This window comes from Melanaphis sacchari, unplaced genomic scaffold (genome assembly GCF_002803265.2).
Source record: "Melanaphis sacchari strain LSU unplaced genomic scaffold, SCAv2.0 Contig21_pilon_pilon, whole genome shotgun sequence".
NCBI classification, from domain to species: domain Eukaryota; kingdom Metazoa; phylum Arthropoda; class Insecta; order Hemiptera; family Aphididae; genus Melanaphis; species Melanaphis sacchari.
Genome location: NW_020271096.1, coordinates 1033449 through 1051933, shown reverse-complemented (window position 1 = coordinate 1051933; position 18485 = coordinate 1033449). Strand labels below are relative to the sequence as shown.

General features: G+C 27.2%; 1 protein-coding gene across 2 annotated transcripts in view; it reads left to right on the top strand.

Annotated features, from left to right (window-relative positions):
• The window catches only part of LOC112594070 (Kv channel-interacting protein 2-like), a 276882-nt gene that overhangs the window by 84239 nt on the left and 174158 nt on the right, over positions 1-18485 (top strand). The window contains exons 1-2 of one of the 2 annotated variants that reach the window (XM_025338687.1): positions 1843-1889; positions 9799-10232. In XM_025338687.1, the coding sequence (XP_025194472.1) occupies positions 9866-10232 (367 nt within the window). In that variant the 5' untranslated portion in view covers positions 1843-1889; positions 9799-9865. Of the gene's footprint in view, positions 1-1842; positions 1890-9798; positions 10233-18485 lie in introns of those variants that run through there. The other variant, XM_025338686.1, reaches the window with a different exon arrangement.

The window sequence follows — 18485 nt, the reverse complement described above, 5'->3', positions numbered from 1 at the left end:
TTTTTTTTTTTTTTTTAAATATTCCTGGATTTTTTATAATTATGCCTATAACTGAATTTAAATATTAATAATTACTTAATAATAAAATTCTAACAATGGTTGTAATAAATAAAACTATATGTAATATAACGTTATATACGTTAATAGTTTTATTTTTATCACTTTAATACTCTTATTTAATTTTTAATTTTATTAAAATACATATTTTAATAATTGTTATCATCGTATTATAAAAGATTTTTAGTTTTATAAATAAAACTATTTATTTATAATGTTTTATCGGAATATTAAAAAACTATTGATAATTATATTAGTTATTTTAAGTGAATACAATTTATGTTATAATTGATAGGTAATAATATTAGTAGGTGCATAATATATCTTAACAAAATATCATGTAAAACATGAATACGTTATGCGTATGTCCTTTTTTACAATGTTAACAATGTTGTTAAGGATTCCTTTAATACAATAATAAAATTAAATATACTAGATTGAGTCCAAATCAGTATAATTCTGGTATTTGTGTTTTAAGTTTCAAATTCTCCATGTTGACTATATTTTGGAATAAGTTTCAAACAATAATTATGTAGTGTTTTTTTTTTTTTTTTAACTTTATAATACTTCATTTTTTGTTAAAAGTTTCGAATGATTATCTAATAGGTAACGGTATACACATGAAATTAAGTCACATAATAGTATAATTTTGGACGTTAATTCGTGAAAATAATATAATATGATAATTAATTTCAAGTAAAATCATTTTCGTGGTTTTTATTTTAACTATTAAAAAAATGTCACCTAATAGTTATAGATTAATGACGATGAAAGGGTGATTAATCATGTGTTCGCGTCTATTCTTTAGGCAACCACAGATAACCTGTGTTTACCCTCAGTTGAAATTGAAAAAAAATATCCTATTGATAGGATAGTATAGCACTTTCTTTCATTCTTTCCATATATTTATCTCTTTTTTTTTATCTTTTGTGCGAACTCTTACCCTTTATTTTTATTTCCATCCGTACCTATATACAAGCTACAATCTCTGCAGTTTGGTCATGGACCATTGCAGGTATATACCGATTGCTACTCGTTTCGTTTGGCACACAGATGCGGTTGGTTGTCCACGAATACACTTCACCATTTGTATATATATATATATATATATATATATATGCTCTGATACCTACCTACATATATTATAATACCAATGTTGCATTTTCAGTGCACGATATTTATAATAGATCTATATAATAATACGACGAAGGTGAATAATATTCGAAAAGGCTGATGTTAAAGAGAACATATTCGTATAATTTTAACGTCCACGATATTTCTGTGCGTACAGTGTTAAAATGAGAAAACGTAACGATAATATTTTATTACAAAATGCAATTAAACACTAAATGCAAAACACTGCTACCGTTTAAATTACATCACGAAACACCCAGTCGCGAAGTTGCGAAACCCCCCTCTATTTCGTTGTAGTCTTCATACTCCTCCTTCTCCTCCATCAACAAGACCACTAGGTCCCGGGGGCAAACGTCGCCTCTGGTGCCGTGTTACCATACTCGATTAAAGAAAGTGCACAGTATCAACTGCCACAGCAGACTTGCCCGGTAACCGGTTCTTGACGACCGGTCTGGCCGGCCGATATCTGTCTCAAACGATACACAGACACATGTGTTTATTATCTGAAAATGCAGAATATCGTAGGGAAAACATTATGATAATGCAAAAATAATATACATTTATAAGCCCATGTGGGTAGGTTTATATTATAGTAAATTTATGCACTGCGGTTGCCGGTTACGGTATCGAGCCGCGCGTAGTACATAGCTGTGTGATGTGTCATTCAACAACTGCGTGAATCACTATTTCGGTGATACGTAAGTTGACATGTTGATTTAATAATATAATATATAACGTAATAACCACCTGTAGTGTAGATTCTGTAGCGCGAAAGACGAAACCCTCGGAAATGTTAAACAGTATAGATTTTTGAAATTATAAGACGATTGGCAAGTAATCTAATACCGGATAAATATATTCGATATATAATAATGTGCTTATAATATTTTGTGATGTTATTTCTATTATAGATTACCTATGATTGAATATTACAATAATATATTATTCATGGGTTTATATAAAATCACAACTTTTTCATTTAGTTGCATTAACGTTGAAGATTATAATAGATTATTTAAGACTTCACTTACAAATTCAATTACTCACGTTTAGAAATAACTGATTATATTGACGCGTATACTAACCATTTTTGAAAATTGTATTAAAAAACATTTCATTTAGATATTAGACATTCAATCTTCAAGTGATAACAGTAGTATTTCCTCGTCAGATAACTAATAACTACTGAATTGATTAACTTACAGGCTTACAGCACATACAGAATAGGCAAATACAATTCCTAAATCAATACCTATCGTAATATTTTCAGATATATGGTATGTATAGGTTCATTAAGATGTTCATTGTTTTAAATAGATACTTAAAAATATTGTCAATTGTTAATAACCAACCAATGTACCTATTGGTATAGGATACCTATGTATAGATATGTAACATTTATAATAAGAATAACCGAAGTTATAAAACAATTTTCATGGTTTCTTTTACACCTACCTACCACGTAATTTATTGGTAAATTATAAGTATCAGCATGTTATTATTATTAGGTAGCAACTTTCTTAAAAACATACTTTAATAATATAGGCTAATGTAATACTGTATAATATAATAATACTAATCAAACCACTTTATTATATAACAACACCTAAATAAATAATAATTCCTATATTAACGTTTACGTTATAAATATTTATTTTTATTGATTAGGTATGTACGTGTATGTTAAATCAATAAAAATATGCATTTTTTTTTTTTAAATAGTTCACTTAATATCTTAGGTATAATCTATACAGTAATTTACGCTTTTAAACACATACACGTGTATTCTATGGTAACATATATTTTTGATTTTCTTGTATAAAAAAAAAAATGAAATAAAATTGTACATAATAATAATAAATAATACATAACATAATCTTATCATATGTTTTTTAGTCGATACAACAGGTATACCAAATTAAATAACAAATTAGTCAAATAGTTTTACGATTTTATTATTTTACAAATTGATAGTTTCTTTTAAACTCATACACTTATGATCCTAAATAAAATTCTCAAATAGCACCTAAACTCACCTAAAAATCCTAGTAATTTGTATTCAAAGTCATACATAATAATATGATCACAATAAAAACAAGGGGAAGTTGTTTACGGTATTTTTCACAACGGATGTTCGTTTAAAAATCTCTTTTCCCATTTCTTAGCGTGAAAACCATAAATGTCCTCAGACAATGGTGTCTGGCTTTTGCCGTATCAAATCCCCTGTCTAGTAGCAAAGCCCCTTAAAAGGGCCTTCATTAATTATTCTGTTCGGACACAAGAGGGCATTTCCATCATCGTGAAACATGTCGGCCGCATTACAATACAAAATTATCTCTCAGAAATGTTCCTTGTTCACGCTACGTTTCCTTTCGACTATAATATCATCCGAGAAATGAGACTGTTATTGGTGTATTGTAAAACCGACATTATTTTGAGCTTTCGGGAGACTAAATTTAAATTATTTACAAAAAATTGTAAATACATAGAACTACATGTTCATTGTAATAAGGTAGAACATTTATTCAGAATTTAATTTAACGGTAAAAAAAAAATGGAATTCGTTATTTTTTATTACTCAAACGAACTGTGTCGACATGAGATCATTTAGGTATGCAATATTATTGATTATTTAACTATAATATTTTAAATTCGACTGGTACCACTGAATTTATATTATAGTCCCGTACCTACAAATATGCTGTATCGAGTACCCAATACATTTCCAATACAGAATTCTACTCGATAATATTAAAAATGGAACGTTAAATTTAACGTTTTATTTAATTGTGAAAAATAAAATATGTTGAATGCATTACAATTATAAACTGCGAATAATAGTACGCTTTAATTATGTTAAATATTTATAAGCTGTCAGTGAATACTAACACGTCATAATTATGATAATGTAAAATTTAATATGTAACCGACCCTAGATATCATCTATATTTATGTAATAATATATTCTGTAAATAGCGCTGTGCGTGGAAATCAATTTTAATTGCGGTCGATGGGTTTGAGAGGTGAAATAGACACGTAATATGTGTCTCCAGTGACCGTGAATTTTCCAATGATCGATGGGAAACATCAACGGATCATAATAATGACACTACCTATTATCGTTGTTGATCGTTTAGTGTCTATACACTGTACTAATATAATGAGAAAAACGCTGTCTCTATGCTATTTCTAAAATCCGTCACTCGGCCGTCAGTTAATTTTGGTGACAACAGATTATAGTAAGCTCCTTAATTTCAATCCATCGATTTAGTTCAAAAAGATTTTCTCGAATCCATTAATAAGAAACGACTATTCATTAATAATGATTTAATATTGTACAAAAAACAAACTCAATATAGAATTCTAATTATTATCTCTTTCACATAATTTAATTATCATACAACAATCAGAACAATATTATAGCATATAATTCAAGTACATGATTAAATAAAAAATAAGATCTACTAAATAAAAGAACAACAATAAAATATCAGTAAAGTATCATTAAAACAATTATTTTATATTATTAGTACAACTTTGAACAAAATAAAATAAAAATGTTTCAAATTACTTTATTATTGTTACGGTTTAGTGTAAAATTATTTCCTAGATTATTCGAGCATAAATTATTTCATTACATGTTTAAGAAAAAATTAATTATAAAATCGTCTAATTTTTAAAAATAAATTCCAAAGATAATAATTATTATACTATCAATATTGTTCTATAAATACAAATTTAGAAGAAAATACATTTCAGCCTATTACTTTAATTATTATTTAATTTACTTAATTATTTAAAATTTAAATAATGCATTATTTTACTATATCTGTTAGATTTTAATGTTGTGTATTATATTTATTTAAATTATTAAAATTAAATAAATTTCTTAAGAATATTTTTAAGTTATGGTAAATTCATGAATGGCTATAACATTTAAATGTATTTAATTAAAACACATTTTGATGTACAATTAATTTTTAATAAACAATAAAATTATATTGATGTTTTGTCATTTGAAATGTTCCAACTTTGATGGTAAGTTGTAATCATCTATACTTATTCTAATTAATTAATTCCGAAAAGCATATGTTGATGTAAAACAAAATAAAACTAATATATATAGAAACTATATTTGACCTATTTTAAAAAAATAAATAAATCTTTTCATCACTATAAGATACTTTAAGCAATAATAAAATCAACTATTCATTATCATCAGTTATTTATTCTCATATGTGGACGTTAAATGTTAGCAAATAATTATCTATTTGAGCTCGTATATGCTTGCGCACGATTAAACCTGATTAAAAAACGTTACTGGACATAAGATACGACATAGGACAGCAATTAATAATTATCATTTTTTCTTCCCACGCCTCATACTCGTAAGTTGTATAAGCTTGTACTAGTTTGTTGAGCAGCGCATTAAAAAATATTTAGTGAGCATATTTTTTTTTTTTTGGGTTCATACATTACGAAATTGGGTCAAGAGAATTCAACGCATATGCAAGTGTCAACAAAATATGTCTACTATCAATTAAGATAATCTGATGTAAAATTAGTGTTTTAATTATTATTGAACACCAAAAATATAATAATACCCATTCGAAGAATAAATTATATTCATTTTATTTATGTTTAAAATCGTAATTTCATTTTATAAATTCTGAGTACGGCTTATGCTTTTAATAAGTCACATGACTTAATTAAATATGATTATATTATGAACAGATAATACATAATACATACATATTACATATATATGTATATAGGCAAAGAGATAGAGAGAGAAAGAGGAAGAAAGTGAGATATACACACCCATAATTTTAAATTATGTAATTGTATTATTTAATTATGGAACAAAGATCTATTATAATAGTCGCGTATAATATATTTGTCTAAATACAAATTACAATATATTATTAACATTGAAAACAACGAAATATAAAAATCCGTTATATTATACATTTATTCTCAATACACGTGTGTATTAATATTTTAATATATTTTAAACATCTTATCAAATTATAAGTTATAACTATTTAAACAATTTCTATCTCTCATATGAATGCGTATTTAATGCTTATACTGAAATAATGTAATTCTTTCAATTTTTATGTATACTTTTGATGATAAAACTTGTAATTGTCTAAATAAGGTTTTGATATATTGCAATTTTTAAATAGAATTACCTTTTACTAGATATATATTTCGACAACTTTATTAGAAAAATAAAATGATTCCATCAAGATCGTTTAATAAAATTATATCGAAAATTTTACTCCCAATCATTAACTAATTTATAGTCTTGAATTATAACTATTATGGTATATAAATCTTTAGTTATACGTAGACCTATATATGACATAGAATAAGTATTTAAAAAATTTACCATAATTATTATTATAATGTTATGACTATTTTTCCAAAACTTTTACAACATTATATCAAACATTTTTTTTTTTTTTTTTTTTTAGTATCATAGTAACTATAGGTAACTAAATGAACAAAAAAAAAAAAAAAATAATAATAATAAATAAATAATTGGCTTAAACTCGATTTATGATAACCAGATCAACTATAATAATCGATAGCGATATATTTATACTATATTGGGAACTTCCTATTATATTATATTAGTAGATACCCTTGGAAAAGATAAAAGGGGCTCAAAGTAATTAAAAAAAAAAAAAAAAAAATGACATTATTGAAATAATTCGAATAGTGATCTATATAACACGCTTGGCCTTGGCGATGATTAACTAACCGGAGGTCCCATTGCTTTTGGATTCCAGTCAAGTTCAGCCGACTATAGATAATTACTTAACACATTTGTGTGACGCGTGTGTACGCAAGACAAAAATTGCTCTAAAACATGATAAATTTATTATGCAATTTTTTTTTTTTATTTTTTCTTATCCTCCATATAATGTTGCTCTTTAAACTAAATAATATTTTATACGGCTCAATAGGTCATAAGCATAACGTATTATGTACAGAAAGCTAAGCACCACCTCTGGTACATATTATATTATTGTAGTGTTTTGTGAGCACAGAGATCGGAAAGATTGCACACGCGCTTGTGTGTGTGTATGTGTGTGCGTATATGTATTTCGCCTTTCACCGTTGTCCTTGTGTGACAATGAACCGGCGGCTGTGGTGGAAACTTATATTGCACAGATAAAGGGGGCGACAAGCGCGCGGGCACACACATACCTGACCGATCACTTTTTTTTAATCGCCTTCAGCGGAAATATTGTAACTACAGCGCTGTATTTTCAAACAGCCCGTGAGCAACACGATCAGCAGGACACTATTATACTGCAAACATAATATTCATGATATCGTGTTACGGATATTATATTTTATGTGCATAATAATAAAATAGAATAATTGTTTGTTATTAAAAAAAAAAAAAATAATAATAATATAATGTGTTAATGTGTTGTGTGAGTGTGTATTGGTCGCTAGTCGGATTAAAGCATTTTTAAGCATTTTGAGCATTTTGAGCATCAAAGAAAATATTTCTTCACGTCTTTACGCAAACGATAAAAATATTAAATATTAAAATTTTAACGAATACAATAATTATTAGAACCATTAATATTTGGGTAGTGTTTTTTTCAAACATATGTTTTTTTTTTCACTCTGTTACTTTGCGCATTTTATTTATATTTATAAGTATTAAGGTTATCGTTTTCCTTTAATCTCCAATTAGTGATCATTATCAGTATTCAATCATTCGAGTAAGTTACAAATTTACAATCATACCAATTATGATAAGTAATAGAATATTATTAAAGAAAAACAGTAAGTTCATGTGCAAAACACTTACAATCATAACGATTATTAAAGATGGATAATATGTCTATCGTCTACAAAACTGTTTATTTAAATTGGTTTATTTTATTTTATTTTACTTTTGTATACGAATATAATATAATTCATTGTTTAACAAAAAACATCTAAAAACGGTCGACTATAATTTCAACAATATTTCAGAAGTATTATAGATAAAATTCAATAAATTATTTTTTAATAATATTTTATGTGTTTTCAACTATTAAATTTAATCATGTTAATATTTCGTTATTTATATGTAATAAATAATTCATGACTCACTCCTTATTTCTCTCTTAATCTCTATAAATAATGTCAATAAATTATATATTATTTAATTTACTTTTTTTTTTTAATAAGGCCTCCAAATTAACCATTTTATACATTTAAAATATACAACAAACAAAAAAGTAGTATTTTTTTTCAAGGACAAACACTGTGAACTCTAAATACGATATTAGATCAATAAATATTTCTTTTATAAGTGAGATGATATGTTATAGGAATACAATATTTATACAAAATCAAATATCATAATTTTTGTATTTGAATATTTAATATTGAAGAGCAATAACTAGAACAATTATATGACTTTAATAAAAATATTTTTGAATGAATAATAACAATAATAATAATAGTAATAATTTTTTTGAAACAGATTTTATAACATTTATTTTCGTTTAAACGTTTAATATTCTTACATAGTAAGCCTTGATTAATCGTAACATTATTTATGTGTATAAATATATACTCAAAATGTATACTTATTGACTATAAGTAAACAAGTTTTAATAATATTTACTACTTAATTACTAGCACCATAAAAACGTAGGCGCCAAATTTTGGCATGAACTTTTACGTAACATTTTTTTATCATAAAGTTTATTATATTATTATATTTGTACTGAGTTCAAATTAAGAAAATTGAATATCATATTTTAATTATTTTTTTAAGCTTTTTAACAATAAATTAAATGATATTATATATGTTCTTTAGGTCTATGGTATGGGGATTCGAAGCAGCGATTCTTCGGGGTGGTCGTGTTTTATTCAATGTCTTTTTAGCATTTCTCAGTGTATTATTGTAGCAAGTTTATCATTAGAGAAATACTAGGTATGTGTAAACACGTAAGAAACCCATCCGCGATCGATATTCACAAGTTTCATAGACGACGTAAAAAAAAACTTTTCCAATGCACCAATTTATGTAATTAAACAATAAGAATTAAACATGTATTCAAATTTCGTCACTGAAGTATGACAAATTGATGAAAAAGTCTTATTCGGATCGACTCTTTCAAATTTTTATTGTTTTAGTTTCAAGTGCTTTTAAATATAGAAGTTCAATATTACAAATTTCAATTTCAATTTTTATTTTTTTTATTTTTTTATTTAGAAGAGTAAAATAAAAAATGTGATGAAGTCAATCTCACATAGACAAAAGGACAAGTTAAAATTTTTAGAATAAAATTAATCTAATAGCTTTCTTAATCGTTATACGTTGGAAATTAAATCTTAGAACGTCAATGGCAGGGTACAAATAATGATCATTAGAATAAGTTTACTTTTTACGAGTATATAAGATATATTATATCGTATGGTGGAGTAAACCGTCTATTTCGTTTTCCACTTCGTAAAAGCGGGAAATCTCGATAAAAGACGACACCGAATCGTCGTTGTTAGATATTATCATCAATTGTAATAAGTACCTATGAATGATTATCGATGTCTGAAGTTAAACCACTATTCGCGTGTGTCTCGCAGGTCGTGTGCGATGAGCGAATGAGATTTGATTGCGGCGGTCGACTACTACGTCAGCGGTGCCATCGTCATGTACAGCGTGGTAGCGCATCAGAATTACGGCCGGGAACGGCGGGACAACCGACAGCAGACGCAACAGCACCAACACGGGTCGACGTCGCAACAGCACCACCACCATCACCATCACCACCACGGCCACCACCACAATCAGAACCATCATCACGGTCAGCAAGCGGGTGGCGCAGGTCCCGACGGCTGCGGCGGTGCAGGCGGAGGCGTGGGAACCAGCGGCGGATCTTGCGGCGACGGTTCGTCGCGGCAACAGGCTCAACACCACCATCATCCGGACGGCAGGAGACGGTCGCAGAGGCACCGGAATCTGTCCATAACCGGACGTTTCCTGAACTACATCAAGCGCAGGTTCAACCCGGTACAAGGTAAACCGAAACACTGATTGTATTCTCGCCCGTAATGCATGGGTCCTTATTGTTGCGTTACGCGTTATGTATCACTATTGTTATTGTTATTATCGTTATTATTTTTATTATTAATATTATTATCAGGGGTGGGTGTTTTCGAACTCATCGGACTCGCGAACGCCTTGAAAGTATTTGGAAGTTCGTATTCGGACATCTCGATCAGCAACACGAATAGTTCGAACACAATAATCAAATTATTTAAAATATTCGATGATGACAGTGAAATGTATTCAATTTTTATTTTCGTTTTAATTTATTACGTGAAACACTAGTAATCCTACTATAATTATTTTGAATATTTCGATTTGTCGTGTTCAACTTCTATGGACATCCTTTAAACTTTGACAGTTCGATTAAGGTTCGAAGACGAAAGTGATGAAAAATAATATACGAGTAGTTCCAGTTCGTGAAAACTTAATATGACCCGCCCCTGATTATTGTTATATCCCGCAGACCAGGGCTAGTTGGTCAACCATTCATTTTTTTTTTTCTGTGGGTATAGCACATAGGTAATACTTTATTTTGAGATTTTAAAGCTCAGTTAGGTACACACTTACACGACGCTACGCAATTAATTTAAATTACCTATAATCGTAATTATTATTAATTTGTATAAACAGTGCCTAAGAGGAAAAAAGTTAAAAATTATATCCCACTTCATTTTAATTTTTTTTTTCAGGTGATCCATTAATCTGTATTAGAGTTTTTATTACATACTAGTTAATACCCTCTTTTCCCAAAAAATCAAAATTATGTAGTTTTACGCCATATAAAGTGAACAACGGTCAGTATTTCCAGCTCATTCCTAATGAAAACTAAGATTTTTGGATTTAATTTTTTTATGAATAAAGAGCGCGTTTTTAAGTGTAAACATAAAAACCTAGTTTTTGAAATAATCTAACCTAACCATTTATATAAATAAATACTAATTATTGTATGAAATGATTTATGAAATATACAAGCCAACATGTTTGGATTTTAAAAGACTAAAAAATATAACCAATAATAACGTTTTCATTGTTTTAAAACAATAATGAATAGTATGAACATAATTATAGTTAAACAATACCATCAATACTAAAACACGTTTTAAACTTTTATATACGTTGATTTAAATTATATTAAAATAATGGCGTAATTGTTTACTTCTTATAAATTAATTTTATTAAATTCGAATAAAAATAAAATAGTGTATTTGATTAATACATAAAAAAAGAAAACATATGGCCATAAATCGTAATGGAACATAGAATACAACACAGTGTTTTTCATATAGAGCGCCTAAATTAAATACTCAAGTTTAAAGATCAACTTTACCTTATACCCAACAAGCCCAGGTCTCCCCTTTGTCATAATATAACCATTTTTATTATACCTGGCAAAATGTCTTGTATCGTGTTTTATATTTTTCTATAGAAAGGTAGGTATACTTATATATGTTTGTGGTTAGTATGTGCAGACAATATTATGTGAAACAATGTAGTTTATTTATAGCATACACCATGGTGTTTTTTTTAATACTTTTTTTAGATGACTTACGTCCTTTTCGTCTACAATATTGTAATAAGGTAAATTTATTACAGGTAAGTCAAAATATAGGTATTAAGCACAAACAAAATTGAAGAAAATTTGAAAATATAAAAATATATTACCCTTAAATTATATCAGAATTCAATATAATTGGTATAGTGTAACAAAATATTAATACATAAAAAAAAAATACAATTTTACTTTCAAAATAAAATTATTTACAAGAAATGAATGTTTTAAAAATTTTAAAAACATTTATTTACTCTTCTTAAAAGCAGAGAACGTGTTAGGATCTATAAATATCATGATATAAGTCATAAGTGTATTTAATAATCAGATTTAGATACCAAAATAAAGTATAATTTTCATAACAGTTCAATTTCTGCAGTAATTACACAACTTAGAACTTTAAGCAAAGAATATCGTATACATAGTGTTTACCTAACAATCATTTCCTTTTTATTCTTTGAAAATATATTTTACTTCATTTCCCAGTTTTGGATTTTTTAAATATACTTACTTGTATGTTTAACACTATTAGGAGTGTACAACCTTTATTTTTAAAATGAGAATCAAATTATTAAAAAAAAAAATTGTCACTATAAGGCATTCCTCAAAAGGCATAGCAAAATAACTAAGTAATTGAAATATGATACTTAAGTATTCACACTTCAAAATTTCATAGATCATATTTAGAAAAAATAAAATACATAATTTAAGAAAAAAATATTAGTGAAGATATTTGGTGTATCACTCTGTATATATATTACATCAATTTATAGGTTTCATCGTTTACTTAAAAGTTGTATATTATTATAATTTTTTCGTTAATTGTAGCTATTAGAGTACTGTATTAAAGTCAATCTGTAGTAATATATTCTTTACTTTTTATCATAAAAGCAGACATACTTAATAATTTAATAATGATATATAACAAATATATTATGACTGATAAGTAAAAGTATAATAAGTATAATAGTATTATATTATAATATAATATATATTATAATAATAATATTATAATTATATAACAAAAAAAAATAAAAAAAAAAAAAAAAAAAATATTAATTATAAAAGACATAAAAAAAGAAAATTAATATATTACTAGTATACTATACCTTTTACTTATCAGTCATAATATATCATATTATACTAACATTATTAGAAATTAAATGTTCTGTTTATTATATAAAGTAAAGAATATATTACTAGATTGACTTTAATACAGTACTCTAATAGACTAATTAACGAAAAATATAATAATATACAACTTTTAATAAACGATGAAACCTATAAATTGATGTAATATATATACAGAGATACACCAAATATCTTCACTAATATTTTTCTTAAATATGTTTTTATTTTCTAAATATGATCTATAGAAATTTTGAAGTGTGAATACTTAGTATCATATTTCAATTACTTAGTTATTTTTTATGCCTTTTGAGAATGCCTTATAGTGACAATTTTTAATAATTTGATTCTATTTAAAATAAAGGTTGTATTTCTAATAGTATTAAACAACAAGTAAGTATTTAAAAATCAAAACTGGAAATGAAGTAAAATATATTCAAAGAATAAAAGGAAATGATTGATGGTAAACACTATGTATACGATATTCTTTGCAAAAGTTCTAAGTTGTAATACCAGAAGAACTGTATGTAAAATTTACTTATTTTACTGAATCTAAGTGTTAAACACTTGACTTATATCATGATGTTATAGATCCTAACACGTTCTCTGCTTTAGAAGAGTAACATGTTTTAAAATTTTAAAACATTCATTTCTTGTAAATATTTTTTGAAAGTAAATTGTATTTTTATGTATATAATATTTTGTTACATTTCTAATACATTAATTCTGATATAATTTAAGTGATATTTTATATTTCAAATTTCTTCAATTTGTTTATGCAATACTATATTTTGATTTACCTGTAATAAATTTACTTATTACAATCATTGTGCAGAAAGGACGTAAGTCATCTAAAAATGTATTAAAAACACCATGGTAGCTATAATACTGATTTCATTTTCACATAATATTGTCTACACTATAACTACAAACATATAAGTATACCTACCTTTCTATAAAAACGATACAAGAATTTTAGGTATAATAAAATGGTTATATTATGACAAAGGGGAGACCTGGGCTTGTTGGGTATAAGGTAAAGTTGATCTTTAAACTTGAGTATTTAATTTAGGCGCTCTATGAAAAACACTGTGTGATTCTATGTTCCTACAGTTTTGGCCATATTTTTTTTTATAATCAAATACACTATTTTATTTTATTCGAATTTAATAAAATTAATTTATAAGTAAACAATTGCGCCGTGCTATCATGAACATAAGAATATTAAGTGTACCTGCTGTGAAAATGATTAAATAGTTGAGAATAAACTTGTTGAAAGTGATATTGATGTCTGAAAGATGAACAATAGATGAAGAATGGGGTAAATGATCAGTGGCTAACCCGCAGTAAGCGTAATATATGTTTGACTTCTTAACCCTCAAAGCGGTGGCTTTGGCCAAAATATTAAACATGTCTGACACTTGGTCATTTTCACCACGATATTGAGTACCTGATTGATATGAAAGGATTATTAATTATTTAGGAAAAGGTATGTCAAGCTTTATGTGTTTGCTGATTACCGCAATATTGGTGTCTGGAAAATTTTCATTCAGCAGAGTCTACTGACACCGCAACGTTGACAAAGGTACTTTTGAAATGAATAAGGTTTAATAAGTTAATGTAAATAATAGAAAAATAATTTTAGATGTACCAATGATAACAAAGTAAATATGCCCAGATATTCAGACTTTATGACCTTCATCAAGTTATCCAGCGAACCGTCAATGAATGATTATCAGTATTGTTGAAGATGTAACTCTCAGTAATTCTTCCTTCTGGAACTAAATTGGAAAGCGATAATTAATGAATACTACAGGTAAACTGTAAAATAAATATTTACAAGTTGACTAAATTAATCATTTAATCATAGTGTAAGTTCTTCTCTAGCATAAATATATTGATTAAGTGTTTTATTAATTGATTTTAGAAGCAAATTTGGAATCCAAATCATGATTGGAAGCTATGAAGAGCAAACTAATGAAATGTCAATCATTACAGACATGGATGGACGGAACTCCCTGCTGCTGCTGCTAGGTGAAATGATGCCGTACAGATAATTAAATCAATAATTTTAACAGTGGTCATCATACAAAATACTGCTATAAAGACCCTAATCAATGGTCTGACCCTGCGTGGGTTGTTAATTTTGATATGTTTACTTGTTTACCGATGCACCATTGATTGTAAATAAGAGTTTTATATTTTTGTTTGTTAAAATATCAATTAACATATAAAAGCTTATTTTTATTTAAACGATATTTTGGTATTAAAAATTTTACTGGTTAAATATAATTAACTCAGTAATACATATTATTAATATGCCAATTAAAAATAATTCATTCAATTCATACAGGCAATAAATTTATAGATTTAAGTCTTTTACATTATATTTTAATTTGCACTGTATATATAGTATCTACCACAAAGTGCTCATCAATAGAATATCTTTGTCTAAAAACATGGTCTAAACTAGTCTTCTTGTTAGCATTCTTTGATGAGTCAAATATATTTTATTTTAATTGTATTAAATTATATAGTAATAATATAAGCAAAAACAATAAAATATAGTTAAAGGAATAATATTATTGCTATTATTTTCAATTTAGAGATAAGATATCACCAAAATTGTATTTTATTTTTAAATTAATATGTCTGTATTTCAACTAACCTGAGTGAAATAATTAAATATTACCCAAACTGTTTGAGTATAACGCCTGGAAGAACTATATTACACAGTTTATAGAACTCAATGATAATGAAATGTATAATGCCCAAGATTACTAATTTAACATCTTACTTTCCATTTCTATCAAAAATGTTCTCTCATATGTTGCTAAAGCTGTAATAATAGACTATAATTATTTTAATTAAAACTGTATATTTTCACAAACCAAATTTGAGGATTGTGAATGGTTCGAATAAAATGTACATGCAATTGAGGTTAAACCAACAAGTCCAAAAGCATTTCCGCCAACCAGTTAATTTTTAAATTTTGTACATATTTTGACTTAGCAGGTGTAAGTTGTTCTATTAAAATAAAATATCTGTTATATCTATATTTTAATGAACAATTTTAAATAAGTGTGATATGGACCATAGCTTTAATGTTATTCAGTGTTTATGGTTTATGCCTTTTCATATTAAATGTTTGAGTGGATTCGATAAATTTTCTATTGATGATGCAAACAAACTACTATGGTTAGCTTCATAAATTTCTTGTATTAATGATATAAGTGCAATAATATTGTGTCTGTTATTATAATCACCCATTCTAAATATTTAGAAAAACAGTTCTAACGGATATTTGATAAATTTATTTTTGGCGTTCAAGGCACATAATAACGTAAATAAAGAAATTTAGTCTATAGATCTTGAAGAAAAATAACTGATAGATTTGAGTGGTGTGCGGTGAATTAGAACTGTGCGTCAAAGAAACGATCGCTCACAGAAAAAGGCTTAAGACCGACACTGACCATATAACGTCATTATGATCAATATTGAAAAAGATTTGATAATTCAAATTACTTTCAAATGTTGCTCAGATCCTGAACATTTTCAAACCTTCAATGTAGCAATGACATACATGAAACTCGTAACACAACTTGCTGAGATGTAACAAGCAATTGTAAATATTACACCACTTTAACTACCGCCATAACTACAATAATTTGAATTACATTTTCAAGCCATCACCTTTGCAACAATAAGATCCTACTCTGGAGCCGAAATTAAATACCGAGCACCTTTTATGACTGAAATGCGTGTTTTCTGACTAATCAAAACATATTTTATATCTATACTAAAACAATTTCGACCTATTTTCCCTACCGCGTGGGCTTTTCGACTCAGATCCAACTCTGAATAAACTCATATTATACCTACTTGAAAATGGTAGCCATAACGCTTAAAATTCTTTTCTATGTTTATAAATATATATATGCACGTTCCGGTTTCCAAACCAGCTACTTAGCGTCGTGGAGTATGCAAACGGTCCCAGCCGTCGATTCAGGAAATCATAAAAACCAATACATATATAATATTATATTGACTAGAACCTTATTTAACAGCGGAATTTTATTTAATTGAAATATGCAGATCTAAAAACTAGATTAATATTTAAGTATGCAATCACTGCTAATGATTTGTCGTTACTAAATCATTGAAAATTGAAATAGTTTGACCATTTACTGAGTGTCTGTCAATTCATGATACCTCAAATGCTTAAGGACCTTAGACAGTATATTATATAATTTTGTGTTTAATTAGGGTAACATTTTGCTCGATCACCGAAGAACTCTTGAACGATTTATATTCTATCCATCACGTGTTGGCCAATAATATTGTATAAGTGCTAAATAAATGAAAATATAAATGGTCTTTTAACCTTCCTATACTCATGCAGAAAATAAAACGTATCGCACAACGACCGGTGATTTTAATCGAACCTATGGTGGACACTGCCACACTAATGATTGAGGACAATAGAACATACTACCTGTGGTTAAAAGTTGTTCTGGCGAACCAGTGCAGGCGTGGGTGCGACCAATCCCTTACGGATTGTCAACTAACTGCGCTTCTGGGCGCCATCAATGATCTACCAAGACAGACACGCTCGGTAGATCTTCAGTGAAACTCAAACATTTTTGGTCTTGGTGTTTTCGGTGATTTAATACCACAGGTACGCACGCAAATAACCTATCTACGTACCGATTCCTGAATTTAATACGCTATTACAAGTGGCTGGCTATTAAATATATAGTAATTAAACTTCGATTGACATAAACAAAAGTTTTCAATCGGTATTATAGTCTACAAACAATGTCTGCTGAACATCTCTGTACCTCACGTGAACGGGCTTTATGTCGCGTTTGGTTAAGAACGTTAACATTATTCAAACACGCCTCTTTGCAAAAGTAAAACCACTATGGCACGTTTTCCTCATCTGTTAAAACGCATATGAGCTCAATTCATTAATCGAAAACATGTCAAAAATAAATATTTATTAAATAAAGTTTTATATTTTCATTTTCATATTATTATGAAGTAAGAAATATAATGTGTATAATAACATAAGCATCCTATAAATAATATTTGATTTGATTTTAATATTTGAACTCTTCAATTATTATCATAATTAGTGAAGTTTAAGTATAATATTTCATGAAATGATTAGCATATAATTTAGTCTTTCTTACATTTGCTATAACGCTTAATTTTGTTTTACTCTGTCTTTAATTTTGAAAGTATGTATACAGAAGTTGCTAGTAATAATAATAACAATATACTCACAAATTGGATAAATATAACAACTTTGGTACATTAAGACAAGTTGAATATAACTATTCTACAGTGTTAATTTTGCAACCAATTATAATTATTTTTGTTTGTTGTTCCTCCTTTTAAGTATTTTATAACAACAATTTAAATTCAACATTTAGGTGAAATGTTTGCTGGTAGATTTGTTTGATAAAAGCTGTAAGTGTTTTAAGAACAAATAATTAATGATTGCAAAAAGTCTTTATTAAATAATCAATTAATAACTTA